General features: G+C 40.1%; 1 protein-coding gene across 2 annotated transcripts; it reads right to left on the reverse strand.

Moving 5' to 3' along the window:
• Positions 1–6,286: 6,286 nt before the first annotated feature.
• On the reverse strand, positions 6,287–10,652 carry PBDC1 (polysaccharide biosynthesis domain containing 1). Of its 2 annotated transcripts, none has more exons than XM_081221683.1 (6): positions 10,536–10,652; positions 10,377–10,442; positions 8,707–8,766; positions 8,065–8,205; positions 6,995–7,106; positions 6,287–6,671 (listed from the first exon to the last, which is right to left on the reverse strand). In XM_081221683.1, the coding sequence occupies exons 1-6, from the start codon at positions 10,560–10,562 to the stop codon at positions 6,421–6,423; spliced, it is 657 nt and encodes a 218-aa protein (XP_081077809.1). In that variant the 5' UTR covers positions 10,563–10,652; the 3' UTR covers positions 6,287–6,420. The 2 variants fall into 2 exon arrangements, with proteins under 2 accessions (XP_081077809.1, XP_081077808.1); XM_081221682.1 differs by having other exon boundaries at positions 10,533–10,652.
• Between the last annotated feature and the right edge of the window lie 2,906 nt (positions 10,653–13,558).

The following is a 13,558-nucleotide window of genomic DNA, read 5'->3' on the forward strand; positions in this document are numbered from 1 at the left end:
TTACTCAGCCATAAAAAGAAACGAAACTGAGCTATTTGTAATGAGGTGGATAGACCTAGAGTCTGTCATACAGAGTGAAGTTAGTCAGAAAGAGAAAGACAAATACCGTATGCTAACACATATATACGGAATTTAAAAAAAAAATGTCATGAAGAACCTAGGGGCAAAACGAGAATAAAGACACAGACCTACTTGAGAATGGACTTGAGGATATGGGGAGGGGGAAGGGTAAGCTGTGACAAAGCGAAAGAGAGGCATGGACATATATACACTACCAAACGTAAGGTAGATAGATAGTGGGAAGCAGCCGCAGAGCACAGGGAGATCAGCTCGGTGCTTTGTGACCGCCTGGAGGGGTGGGATGGGAAGGGTGGGAGGGAGGGAGATGCATGAGGGAAGGGATGTGGGAACAGATGTATATGTATGACTGATTCACTTTGTTATAAAGCAGAAACTAATTAAAAAAAAAAAAAAAGAGAAATCTAGAAACAATAAATGCTGGAGAGGGTGTGGAGAAAAGGGAACACTCTTGCACTGCTGGTGGGAATGTGAATTGGTACAGCCACTATGGAGAACGGTATGGAGGTTCCTTAAAAAACTACAAATAGAACTACCATATGACCCAGCAATCCCACTACTGGGCATATACCCTGAGAAAACCATAATTCCAAAAGAGACATGTACCAAAATGTTCATTGCAGCTCTATTCACAATAGCCCGGAGCTGGAAACAACCTAAGTGTCCATCATCGGATGAATGGATAAAGAAGATGTGGCACATATATACAATGGAATATTACTCAGCCATAAAAAGAAACGAAACTGAGCTATTTGTAATGAGGTGGATAGACCTAGAGTCTGTCATACAGAGTGAAGTTAGTCAGAAAGAGAAAGACAAATACCGTATGCTAACACATATATACGGAATTTAAAAAAAAAATGTCATGAAGAACCTAGGGGCAAAACGGGAATGAAGACGCAGACCTACTTGAGAATGGACTTGAGGATATGGGGAGGGGGAAGGGTGGGCTGTGACAAGGCGAAAGAGAGGCATGGACGTGTATACACTACCAAACGTCAGGTAGATAGATAGTGGGAAGCAGCCGCAGAGCACAGGGAGATCAGCTCGGTGCTTTGTGACCGCCTGGAGGGGTGGGATGGGGAGGGAGGGAGGGAGATGCATGAGGGAAGGGATGTGGGAACAGATGTATATGTATGACTGATTCACTTTGTTATAAAGCAGAAACTAATTAAAAAAATGAATAAATAAACTTAAAAAAAAAGGGATAACCAGTGGACCTACTGTATAGCACAGGGGACTCTGCTCAATGTTATGTGGCAGCCTGGATGGGAGGGGAGTTTGGGGGAGAATGGGTACATGCATATGTATAGCCGAGTCCCTTTGCTGTGCATATGAAACTATCACAACATTGTTAATCGGCTATACTCCAATATAAAATAAAAAGTAAAAAAAAAAAAAAAAAAAAAAAAAAAAAAAAAAATTAAACACAAAGAAACCATATTAAAAGCAGCAAGGCAAAAACAACAAATAACACACAAGGGAATCCCCATCAGGATAACAGCCGATCTCTCAGCAGAAACTCTACAAGCCAGAAGGGAGTGGCAGGACATAATTAAAGTGATGAAGGAGAAAAACCTGCAACCAAGATTACTCTACCCAGCAAGGATCTCATTCAGATTTGATGGAGAAATTAAAACGTTTACAGACAAGCAAAAGCTGAGAGAGTTCAGCACCACCAAACCAGCTTTACAACAAATGCTAAAGGAACTTCTCTAGGCAAGAAACACAACAGAAGGAAAAGACCTACAATAACGAACCCAAAACAATTAAGAAAATGGGAACAGGAACATACATATCGATAATTACCTTAAATGTAAATGGACTAAATGCTCCCACCAAAAGATACAGATTGGCTGAATGGATACAAAAACAAGACCCATATATATGCTGTCTAAAAGAGACCCACTTCAGACCTAGAGACACATACAGACTGAAAGTAAGGGGATGGAAAAAGATATTCCATGCAAATGGAAACCAAAAGAAAGCTGGAGTAGCAATTCTCATATCAGACAAAATAGACTTTAAAATAAAGACTACTAGAAGAGACAAAGAAGGACACTACCTAATGATCAAGGGATCGATCCAAGAAGAAGATATAACAATTATAAATATTTATGCACCAAACATAGGAGCACCTCAATACATAAGGCAAATACTAACAGCCATAAAAGGAGAAATCGACAGTAACACAATCATAGTAGGGGACTTTAACACCCCACTTTCACCAATGGACAGATCATCCAAAATGAAAGTAAATAAGGAAACACAAGCTTTAAATGATACATTAAACAAGATGGACTTAATTGATATTTATAGGACATTCCATCCAAAAACAACAGAATACACATTTTTCTCAAGTGCTCATGGAACATTCTCCAGGATAGATCATATCTTGGTTCACAAATCAAGCCTTGGTAAATTTAAGAAAATTGAAATTGTATCAAGTATCTTTTCCGACCACAATGCTATGAGACTAGATATCAATTACAGGAAAAGAGCTGTAAAAAATACAAACACATGGAGGCTAAACAATACACTACTTAATAACGAAGTGATCACTGAAGACATCAAAGAGGAAATTAAAAAATACCTAGAAACAAATGACAATGGAGACACGACGACCCAAAACCTATGGGATGCAGCAAAAGCAGTTCTAAGAGGGAAGTTTATAGCAATACAATCCCACCTTAAGAAACAGGAAACATCTCGAATAAACAACCTAACCTTCCACCTAAAGCAATTAGAGAAAGAAGAACAAAAACATCCCAAAGTTAGCAGAAGGAAAGAAATCATAAAAATCAGATCAGAAATAAATGAAAAAGAAATGAAGGAAACGATAGCAAAGATCAAAAAAACTAAAAGCTGGTTCTTTGAGAAGATAAACAAAATTGATAAACCATTAGCCAGACTCATCAAGAAAAAAAGGGAGAAGACTCAAATCAATAGAATTAGAAATGAAAAAGGAGAAGTAACAACTGACACTGCAGAAATACAAAAGATCATGAGAGATTACTATAAGCAACTCTATGCCAATAAAATGGACAACCTGGAAGAAATGGACAAATTCTTAGAAATGCACAACCTGCCAAGACTGAATCAGGAAGAAATAGAAAATATGAACAGACCAATCACAAGCACTGAAATTGAAACTGTGATAAAAAACCTTCCAACACACAAAAGCCCAGGACCAGATGGCTTCACAGGTGAATTCTATCAAGCATTTAGAGAAGAGCTAACACCTATCCTTCTCAAACTCTTCCAAAATATAGCAGAGGGAGGAACACTCCCAAACTCATTCTACGAGGCCACCATCACCTTGATACCAAAACCAGACAAGGATGTCACAAAGAAAGAAAACTAAAGGCCAATATCACTGATGAACATAGATGCAAAAATCCTCAACAAAATACTAGCAAACAGAATCCAACAGCACATTAAAAGGATCATACACCATGATCAAGTGGGGTTTATCCCAGGAATGCAAGGATTCTTCAATATACGCAAATCAATCAACGTGATACACCATATTAACAAATTGAAGGAGAAAAACCATATGATCATCTCAATAGATGCAGAGAAAGCTTTCGACAAAATTCAACACCCATTTATGATAAAAACCCTGCAGAAAGTAGGCATAGAGGGAACTTTCCTCAACATAATAAAAGCCATATATGACAAACCCACAGCCAGCATCGTCCTCAATGGTGAAAAACTGAAACCATTTCCACTAAGATCAGGAACAAGACAAGGTTGCCCACTCTCACCACTCTTATTCAACCTAGTTTTGGAAGTTTTAGCCACAGCAATCAGAGAAGAAAAGGAAATAAAAGGAATCCAAATTGGAAAAGAAGAAGTAAAGCTGTCACTGTTTGCAGATGACATGATACTATACATAGAGAATCCTAAAGATGCTACCAGAAAACTACTAGAGCTAATCAATGAATTTGGTAAAGTTGCAGGATACAAAATTAATGCACAGAAATCCCTGGCATTCCTATATACTAATGATGAAAAATGTGAAAGTGAAATCAAGGAAACACTCCCATTTACCATTGCAACAAAAAGAATAAAATATCTAGGAATAAACCTCCCTAAGGAGACAAAAGACCTGTATGCAGAAAATTATAAGACCCTGATAAAAGAAATTAAAGATGATACAAATAGATGGAGAGATGTACCATGTTCTTGGATTGGAAGAATCAACATTGTGAAAATGACTCTACTACCCAAAGCAATCTACAGATTCAATGCAATCCCTATCAAACTACCACTGGCATTTTTCACAGAACTAGAACAAAAAATTTCACAATTTGTATGGAAACACAAAAGACCCCGAATAGCCAAAGCAATCTTGAGAACGAAAAACGGAGCTGGAGGAATCAGGCTCCCTGACTTCAGACTATACTACAAAGCTACAGTAATCAAGACAGTATGGTACTGGCACAAAAACAGAAAGATAGATCAATGGAACAGGATAGAAAGCCCAGAGTTAAACCCACGTACATATGGTCACCTTATCTTTGATAAAGGAGGCAGGAATGTACAGTGGAGAAAGGACAGTCTCTTCAATAAGTGGTGCTGGGAAAACTGGATAGGGACATGTAAAAGTATGAGATTAGAACACTCCCTAACACCATACACAAAAATAAGCTCAAAATGGATTAAAGACCTAAATGTAAGGCCAGACACTATCAAACTCTTAGAGGAAAACATAGGTAGAACACTCTATGACATAAATCACAGCAAGATCCTTTTGGACCCACCTCCTAGAGAAATGGAAATAAAGACAAAAATAAACACATGGGACCTAATGAGACTTAAAAGCTTTTGCACAGCAAAGGAAACCATAAACAAGACCAAAAGACAACCCTCAGAATGGGAGAAAATATTTGCAAATGAAGCAACTGACAAAGGATTAATCTCCAAAATTTATAAGCAGCTCATGCAGCTCAATAACAAAAAAACAAACAACCCAATCCAAAAATGGGCAGAAGACCTAAATAGACATTTCTCCACAGAAGATATACAGACTGCCAACAAACACATGAAAGGATGCTCAACATCTTTACTCATTAGAGAAATGCAAATCAAAACTACAATGAGATATCATCTCACACCAGTCAGAATGGCCATCATCAAAAAATCTAGAAACAATAAATGCTGGAGAGGGTGTGGAAAAAAGGGAACCCTCTTGCACTGCTGGTGGGAATGTGAATTGGTACAGCCGCTATGGAGAACGGTATGGAGGTTCCTTAAAAAACTACAAATAGAACTACCATATGACCCAGCAATCCCACTACTGGGCATATACCCTGAGAAAACCATAATTCAAAAAGAGACATGTACCAAAATGTTCATAGCAGCCCTATTTACAATAGCCCGGAGATGGAAACAACCTAAGTGTCCATCATCGGATGAATGGATAAAGAAGATGTGGCACATATATACAATGGAATATTACTCAGCCATAAAAAGAAATGAAATTGAGCTATTTGTAATGAGGTGGATAGACCTAGAGTCTGTCATACAGAGTGAAGTAAGTCAGAAAGAGAAAGATAAATACTGTATGCTAACACATATATATGGAATTTAAGAAAAAAAAATGTCATGAAGAACATAGGGGTAAGACAGGAATAAAGACACAGACCTACTAGAGAATGGACTTGAGGATATGGGGAGGGGGCAGGGTAAGCTGTGACAAAGTGAAAGAGCGGCATGGACATATATACACTACCAAATGTAAGGTAGATAGCTAGTGGGAAGCAGCCGCATAGCACAGGGAGATCAGCTCGGTGCTTTGTGACCGCCTGGAGGGGTGGGATAGGGAGAGTGGGAGGGAGACGCAAAAGGGAGGGGATATGGAAACATATGTATATGTATAACTGATTAAATTTGTTATAAAGCAAAAAATTTAAAAATAAATAAAGAAAGAAAGAAAGAAAGAAAAAGAAATAGGCATAAATCATTTTATATAAGACATGACAAAGAGATTATGTACCTAAAAAAATCAAGTGTCAAATAATTTTCAATACCTTTTAAAAGTCAATCACAGGCATATAGTCAGAAGAACCAAAAGAAATTTATTTACAAAATTTCTTACTTGACTGGTGGTGAGAAGCAAGAAACCATCAACTAAGACCCCACTAATAGTGTTAAAGCCAGTTCATACAAGAGAACAACCACTGCAGCTCCTGATGATTAGGCCAGAAAGATGTCCTTCTGCATGTCCTTCCAGTGAACAAGGAGATACATTTGACCATAGGGGCCTGTGCAAGTAGCATCATGGTACTTGTAGGCTCAGATGAATCACAGCTTCTAGAGTGCTGTTCCCTGTCTACCTTACATAGCTGTTTCACCACTTTTGTTGATTTCTTTGTAGGCTTCTTTCTCTTTTTCTCCTCCTTTGTTGATTTTCTCCTTTTCTCCTTCTCTGTTGGCTCCGTTCTCTTCTCCTCCACTGTTGGCTCCTCTGTCTCCTCTATTGTTGGCTCCTTTCTCTTCTTCTTTGTCCTGAACACTAGTGTAAACTGCTTTGTTATAACCTTCCCGGTTCCGAGCAATTTCAATGGCAAAAAATTGTATCCTGGGTGCTGAAAGGTGAATAGAATTGATTATTTGTCCTAGTCACAGTTACTTCTCTAAACCTACTGGAAATCTATTGACAAAGCTGAACTAACATGCAAAGCATTCAAGTATAGTCATAAAATTCAGAGATGTGAATTCTAATCCTATACTAAATGATGCTGAAAATACTTATCTTACCTCACAGTTACTCAAGACACAGTAATATGATCTTTACAGATATAACAAATAAAATGATTCCCAAACTAACTATTCATGTCATTGATTCATCAGTAAAACCAGATCCCTCACTCTCCTTATACAGAAACAATCCCAGAGGCAAGAAACTCACCAAAGATGGTGTTTTCCTCAGTGTAGCCCTGAGAACAGTTCAGTCGCAGCAAAGTACCATAGTTGAAGTCTTCTACAATCCCATCAAACTTCAAACAGAATGGTCTCCACTTCTGTAAAGGCAAAAAAGGTATCTTAGCTAAAAAATGCAGGAGGCTGGTGAAGTCAGGCCAGGAGAGGGGCTTCCGTTTCCCCAGTAAGGAAAGTAACCACAGTGAAAGAGACTAGAATTGAGCTGATTGCTAGTTTCACTAGCAATGAGTTTCTGCGTTATCTTTGGTATCTTTAGGCTGGTATTTCCCAACATGAACAATATTTTAATCTGATAAAATACTTAAATCCTTGACTAGAGAATTAAATTTTAATTTCTTAAGTATATTCTCCGTTTTAAGTTATTGGCTAGTTCAGCCCAAAATGGTTATTCATCCCCACTGAAGCACAAATGAGACAAAGAAGGTAGGAATTTGGCCCAAAGTCACAAAGTTAAATTTTAAGAAAGAAGTCCATCCAATAGAGGCAATTTTCCAAAGATCAGTAACAGCCTGCTTAGAGTTAAAAGTTTACATTCCTCATAAGCCAAGAGTCTACCCTCAAGGAAAAAACTTTCCTAACTATAGGAGTTTTAGTGCTCTGTAAAAGTATAATGTAATCAAGCAAGCAGTGCAAAACACAAGTTTTCCAATTATCCACAGCCTGTGATAATATGATCTTAAATCCAGAGAATCCAAACACCTCTCCGTACTCTAATTGCCAACCCTCTATCTAAGCCTTCTGGCTAAAGTACTCACATAAATAAATTTATTCCTTCTCCCTTGAAAGAGCTAGGTGGGTAAGGATGAAAGGTCCAAATCAAAGGGGGAAAAAAATAGATTCAATGAAAATGAAAAATCCATAAACCAGAAAAACATTCATTTAGTAACACGTTAGTTAATTACAACTACATAAAAGCCCTGTTGCTTTAGGTATTTGCCTTAAAACAAACCCCCCAAAAGTTTAAATGTCTAAAAATGTATTCACAGCCAATAATCGTTGGTCAGATGCTAGGCAATATTTAAAAGAGAGAATTCTTACCTCTTTAGCTGCTTCTGATTTGAGCTCTTCTGGGTCCAATACATCTATCCTGAGCTTCTTAAAATTTTCCCGAAACTCAGAATAGATTTGGTCATCCACTTTGGTGAGTTTCAGGAACTGTGGGTCAACTGATGAAATCAGCTGCCAGACAGTAAGAAAACATAAAGATGCTAGTCTATAATTTACTATATTTCTGTCCCCTCTTCCCCAGAAAATCCTCATGGTTCTCAGGGCAGAAGAGTACATTAGAAAATATAGACAGCCTAGGTCCCAGATGAAATCATGACATAATTTTAAAGGGCCATAATATACTACAGTCCCTTCCACCAATTCAAACCCCTTTGGCCCTATTAATGTCTGGCTATTACCCTCTGTGGATTATTCATTCAGTCAACAAGCATTTATTTAGTGCCTACTATGGGCCAGGCATCCTTTTGCGGGTTAGCAACACAACACTGGGCAGAGAAGCACAACTCCTCACTGTCAAAGCAAAATTGACTTCCATGCCCCAGTTCTCCTTAGAGTAATAAAAATTATCTCCAAAACACAACTGTTTAACTTGCTGAGAATGGTGATTAGCAGAGCACAATATGCTGAAATTACATGTTTAATTCTGCTTAACAATGAAGACAGTCAACTCACTTTGTAGTAGACTTCAGCATGCTGCATTGCTCTCATGGCCCAAGCCATCTCAATATCAGGCTGCAAAGGAGTGAAGAATGCCAGGTCAGAAATCACCCAATCTTGCTACTAGAGAACAAATTAAGGAAGTCTGTGGATGTCTAGTTAATGCTCAAGAGGGCTACCAAGCTTGGTGTTCCTGTCAAAGGTTAAAAACTGGACTAAGGTTGAATTCTCTTGGAACTTGTTGCCTCCTCCTCTGTAAAATGGGATAATCTTAGGCTTAAAGGGAGGCTGTATGTGAAGCTCTGGGCAATTGGTATAGTGACTGCTGACTAATGTTTCTGTACTTGGGAGGGATTTATCCATAGCTTTCTTGCCTCCTGATCGAGTGTTTGTTGTAGCTGTCTTCATCTGTGATTGTAGATCTACAGAGTTGGGAGAGAAACACTACAGGAAGAGGCAAACGAAGAGATAAGGGGCCCTTTTAGGTGGAAACACCTTTTTTTGTCTTGTTGATGCTGGTACCTGGCATACAAGTGACCAATAAAAGATTCTGGATGTTAAAAAAAAACCGGACTAATAAGTTTGGACAATATAATAATTCTTTTGTCTTTATGACAACCAAAGGAAGCCACCTACACAGTCTAATAAACAAAATGAGCCACTGGCTGTCTTTTCCCAGCAGCTAGTGAAAGTGTAGAAGACTACATAAAGCAGTAGATAAATCACTTTCTCAGGACTGAGTTAAATTACTGTAAAACTGAAATACCCACGTACACCACTGAGTTGTTGAGAGGACAGAGTAAGATAACAGAAGTAATATTACTCTTCATTTTTAAGAATGGACAATGTCATAATCATCATGTGTGTTCATCAGATAGCCAATTTCCTATCCTACAACACTTAGAAATGAATCAATATCGTAAAGCAGGCTAGGTTATAATAAGCCTTACCAAGTACCTGTTCCACTGGAATCTCCCACTCCAACTAGATGGATCTATTTCACTGACCCCAGAAGAAAATTTCCATTTTTACCTCCATGCCTTAGACCATGGCCTTTTCCTGACTGCCAATCCATATCTTTTGTTCACTTACACTTTGAGGATCCAGTTCCACATCCACTTCCTCAGCAAAGTCTTCCTTTACTGTCTGGGTCCTTAGGGGTTTTTTCTTTGGCTAAACTCCTTTGGATCTTATGCCCTGATTCACTAATCTACCATACATCACATTATTATTTGAGTGTTATTACTATTTTCATGTCCGTGTGTCTTATAACTCAAAATACATCATTTGGTTTCTCCTCAAGGATCTAAACCAGATACACCATAAGCCAGTGCAACTTTACTGCACAATGGAGTCACCCGGGGACCTTTAAAAATACTGATTCCTGACTCTAACCACCCAGATACTGTGATTTAGTTGGGATGGATTGCGACCTGAACTTCGAGATATTTAAAAGCTTCCCAGGTAACTCTAAAGTACAGCACAGTTTGGGAACTACTCCCATTGACGTTAGTCCTGCGTTTGCGGACCAAAAGGATTAGAATTAATTGAAAGGAGCATTTTCTGGCAGACGTGGCGAGAGTCTACGGAAGCCATCTGGGTAGGAGGGTTACAATTTCGTGGCGGGCCCTGCAGACATCCCAGGATAGCTGCGTGCGTGGAAACTGTGGGTGAGTCATACTCACATCGTTGCCGTACGACTCGGCTGGGAGAGAAACATCGTGCGCCAGAGACGACAGTTCCCCGGAAACCTGGGAAAGGAAAAAGAGATAGGGAAGGAGAGTTCGAGTTTCGACCCAGCTCGGCTTCCCCACTCACCCGACCCCAGAGCAGCGTCTCACCACCTCATCATTTCCACAGGTCGCCTCCATGTTGCAGCCCACAAGGCGTCGCTCCGGTTCCCCGGAAATGACGTTTTGCGCGCTCCTTCCGCAGTTCCCAGTTCATTGAAAAGGGACGACCGGCAAGAGTGGCTTTCATCCGACTGCGGTTGCGCATGCGTGCACTCTCACTCGCCTGGAGGCAGTACTTCCTTGCCCCTCCTCATACGCCTTGCGCAAAGGTGTGGCTTTGTTGTATACTCTGGGCTGCTTGACGGCCAGGAGGTGGTTGAACAGTCAGTAGTATCTGCGATGAACATGGGAAAAGACTGAGTTAAAATAATGCAACTTTCCCGTCCCCACTGCACTGAGGGCCCTGCAGAGATTCGAATTTACATTCTCCACTTGTGCTTGGACGCGCATTCAGACGGGGACACAACACACAGTTCCCAAAACCCCAACCACGGATTAAGTTACAAGCAGGCACGCAGCTAGGAAATGGAGTAAATAGTAGATCAAGGAAGAATTATTCTGTTAAGGTGATAAGTTTACCGTGAAGATTTCGTATTCTTCCACTGGTGTCTAACTTCCCCAAGAATTAGTCACCTTGGATCATGGGCCAGTCATCAATCATGATTTTGGGGGAGCACATGGACTTTGTATGCTGAATACTAGAGAGTTGAGACTTTACCCTAAAAGCAATGGGAAGCTACTGAAGGCCTTTAAGTAGACCAGCCTCATGATCAAACTCAAGTTTTAAGAAGGTCACTGAAGCACCCACTGGAAGATAAATTTGAGGAATGCAAAATTGGAGGCAGAGAGACTAACTTGGAGGCACTGGGTGATTAAAAACCTCAGCTGAGGCACTGACAGTTGAGATGGACGTTGCCTCCACCTTACGGCTCTTGCGAATAATGTCGCTATGGACATGGGTGTGCAAATATCACTTCAAGACCCTGCTTTCAATACTTTTGGAGTTATACCCAGAAGGGGGATTGCTGGATTATGTGGTAATCATATCCTTAATTTTTTGAGGAACCTCAGGGACTTTTTCAATTATGATGTTAGGTTTAGAGAGGCTTAAGTGTACTGGGGACTTGGCCTTATACAAAAGACGGTCCTACAGGGTGAGCTAGGTGTATCTCCAGAGAAACAGAATGAAGAGAGGCAGCATAAGCAGGACATTGAGGTGTTCCCACCAGATGCTTTCTGTTTTCTCTATGAAGCATGAGAGGGCAGCTGAGAGCAAGAGGGAATGTGTTAAAGTCTTGTCTTGAGAAGAATGACTTGAGAAGTCCTGCATAGCAGCTTGGAGGAGAGGGAGAAGCAGTCTGACAAGGAGATGGTTGGAAGTTTTCAGGGACCAGGTCAAACTAGAGGACATGATTCTTCAGGGATAGCACTCTGTATGTAACCCAACGGTCTGAATGTAAGATGGGTCATCCAGATGGATGCTAAACGTTAGTGAATGTGGAGGCCTGACCAGGAGGTCAATAGACAACAGGAAAATGGAGGGGTATCCCCAAATGATGGCCAAATCAATGCATAACAAGTGCATATGGATAGAATACCAAAAAACACAAGTAACCTTTTACCTGAGGAAGCACTTAGGTAATTTGCTTTATCTAGTATTTTGGGCAGATTCATTGCCTCTAAATTTTTTTTTAATCTATTAGAATGTATAGTATGTGCATGGTTTGCTTGTTAGGACTTTTTTTTTTAAATAAGGGAACTTCTCACCATTCAAGTACTCACAGCCTTAGATACTTGCAGAGACCAAGAATTGGGTCCTCACAAGACTGGAAAAGCCAACTGCTTCTGTAACCCCAAAGAGCAGGAGATAAAACTGTCACCCAGAGCCTTTCCCACTGCCAGGCAAATGAACCAGCCCAGGCAGAGGTATCAGAAAAAGCACTGGCCTTTGTGCCCATACCTATTGTTTCACATGGACTCAAAATAGCTGGATGTTAAAATAAGAGAGAGAGGAATGTGCCAGGAACAAAAGGCGGTACATAGAAGGGGAGAGGTGGTGGACTTCAAGAACTATATCGAGGAAAGAAAGACCTTTTGGTGTGGGGTAAGAAAATTGGAGATGGAAGTCCACTGGGATGATTCCCTCTCTTTTCTGGAAGGGTACCACCGAGTTGACCTTCAGCTTCCTTCTAAGGCAGGTGATGTAGACATGCCATGTGTGGAGCCAAAAGCATCACCACTCCTGACTAAGGTGCTGAGGTGTCTGTAATGCCAGGGATAACAGGGGTGTGGAGAAGATGAAAGCTATAATTGCTGGAGCTAGGGTGCCATGGGGTAGAGGAAGGCATCTCACATTATTGAATATAAGTTTGTCAGTGGCAAGGCAGTTGGGTGAGTGCTGCTATTTGCAGGTGGTGAAGCCATGTAGACACTCCCTAAAAATATGGATCACATGGTCTTGGTGGCTGTCAGACTATACGGGGAAGGCAAACTTGAAGGACCTTGAAACTGGTCATTAAAACCTGGGAGCGAAAATAAGGCTATGGTCAGAAACCGTGTAAGTTCGTCTACTATGAATATATAAAATCTGGATAATAAAAGTGTTTGCTGTGACAGGTGTGGTTCATGGTACCTACAGGGGTTGACCCCTGTCATCTTAGGAGGCTGTTTCATGTGAAAACAGGATATTAGAGATGACCTCTCAAGTGATCATATCCACAGGGTGTGTTCTATGGTCAGGAGGGAGTGCAACAGTGACCTTAGGATGCCTTCCCAGATTCGAGCTTGTCCCAGAAAACTTGCAGTGACATAGCTTCAAAATACATAAAGCAAAAATTGAAAGAATTACAAGCAGAAATAGACACATCCGTTAAAAGAGTGGTACATATGAACATGTCTCTCAGCAACTGACAGCTCAAACAGCCAACAGCTTAATAAGAATTTAGAAGTTCTGAGCAACATGTGAACAAACTTGATTTAATGGATAAATCCTGAACCCTGAAACCAATAATTATATAATACACATTATGGTCAAGCATATCTGCAACATGTATAATAAATGTAATATCAGACAA

This window comes from Mesoplodon bidens (assembly GCF_964165515.1).
Source record: "Mesoplodon bidens genome assembly, chromosome: X".
NCBI lineage: Eukaryota > Metazoa > Chordata > Mammalia > Artiodactyla > Ziphiidae > Mesoplodon > Mesoplodon bidens.

Excerpts from the sequence above, each read along its gene's own strand:
- PBDC1 (XM_081221682.1), bottom strand. The coding sequence starts at position 10,562 with ATGGAGGCGACCTGTGGAAATGATGAGGTG. Across the intron at positions 10,443-10,532 it reads CCTGTGGAAATGATGAGGTG|GTTTCCGGGGAACTGTCGTC; the intron begins GTGAGACGCTGC and ends TTCCTTTCCCAG. Across the intron at positions 8,206-8,706 it reads ATGCTGAAGTCTACTACAAA|CTGATTTCATCAGTTGACCC; the intron begins GTGAGTTGACTG and ends ACTGTCTGGCAG.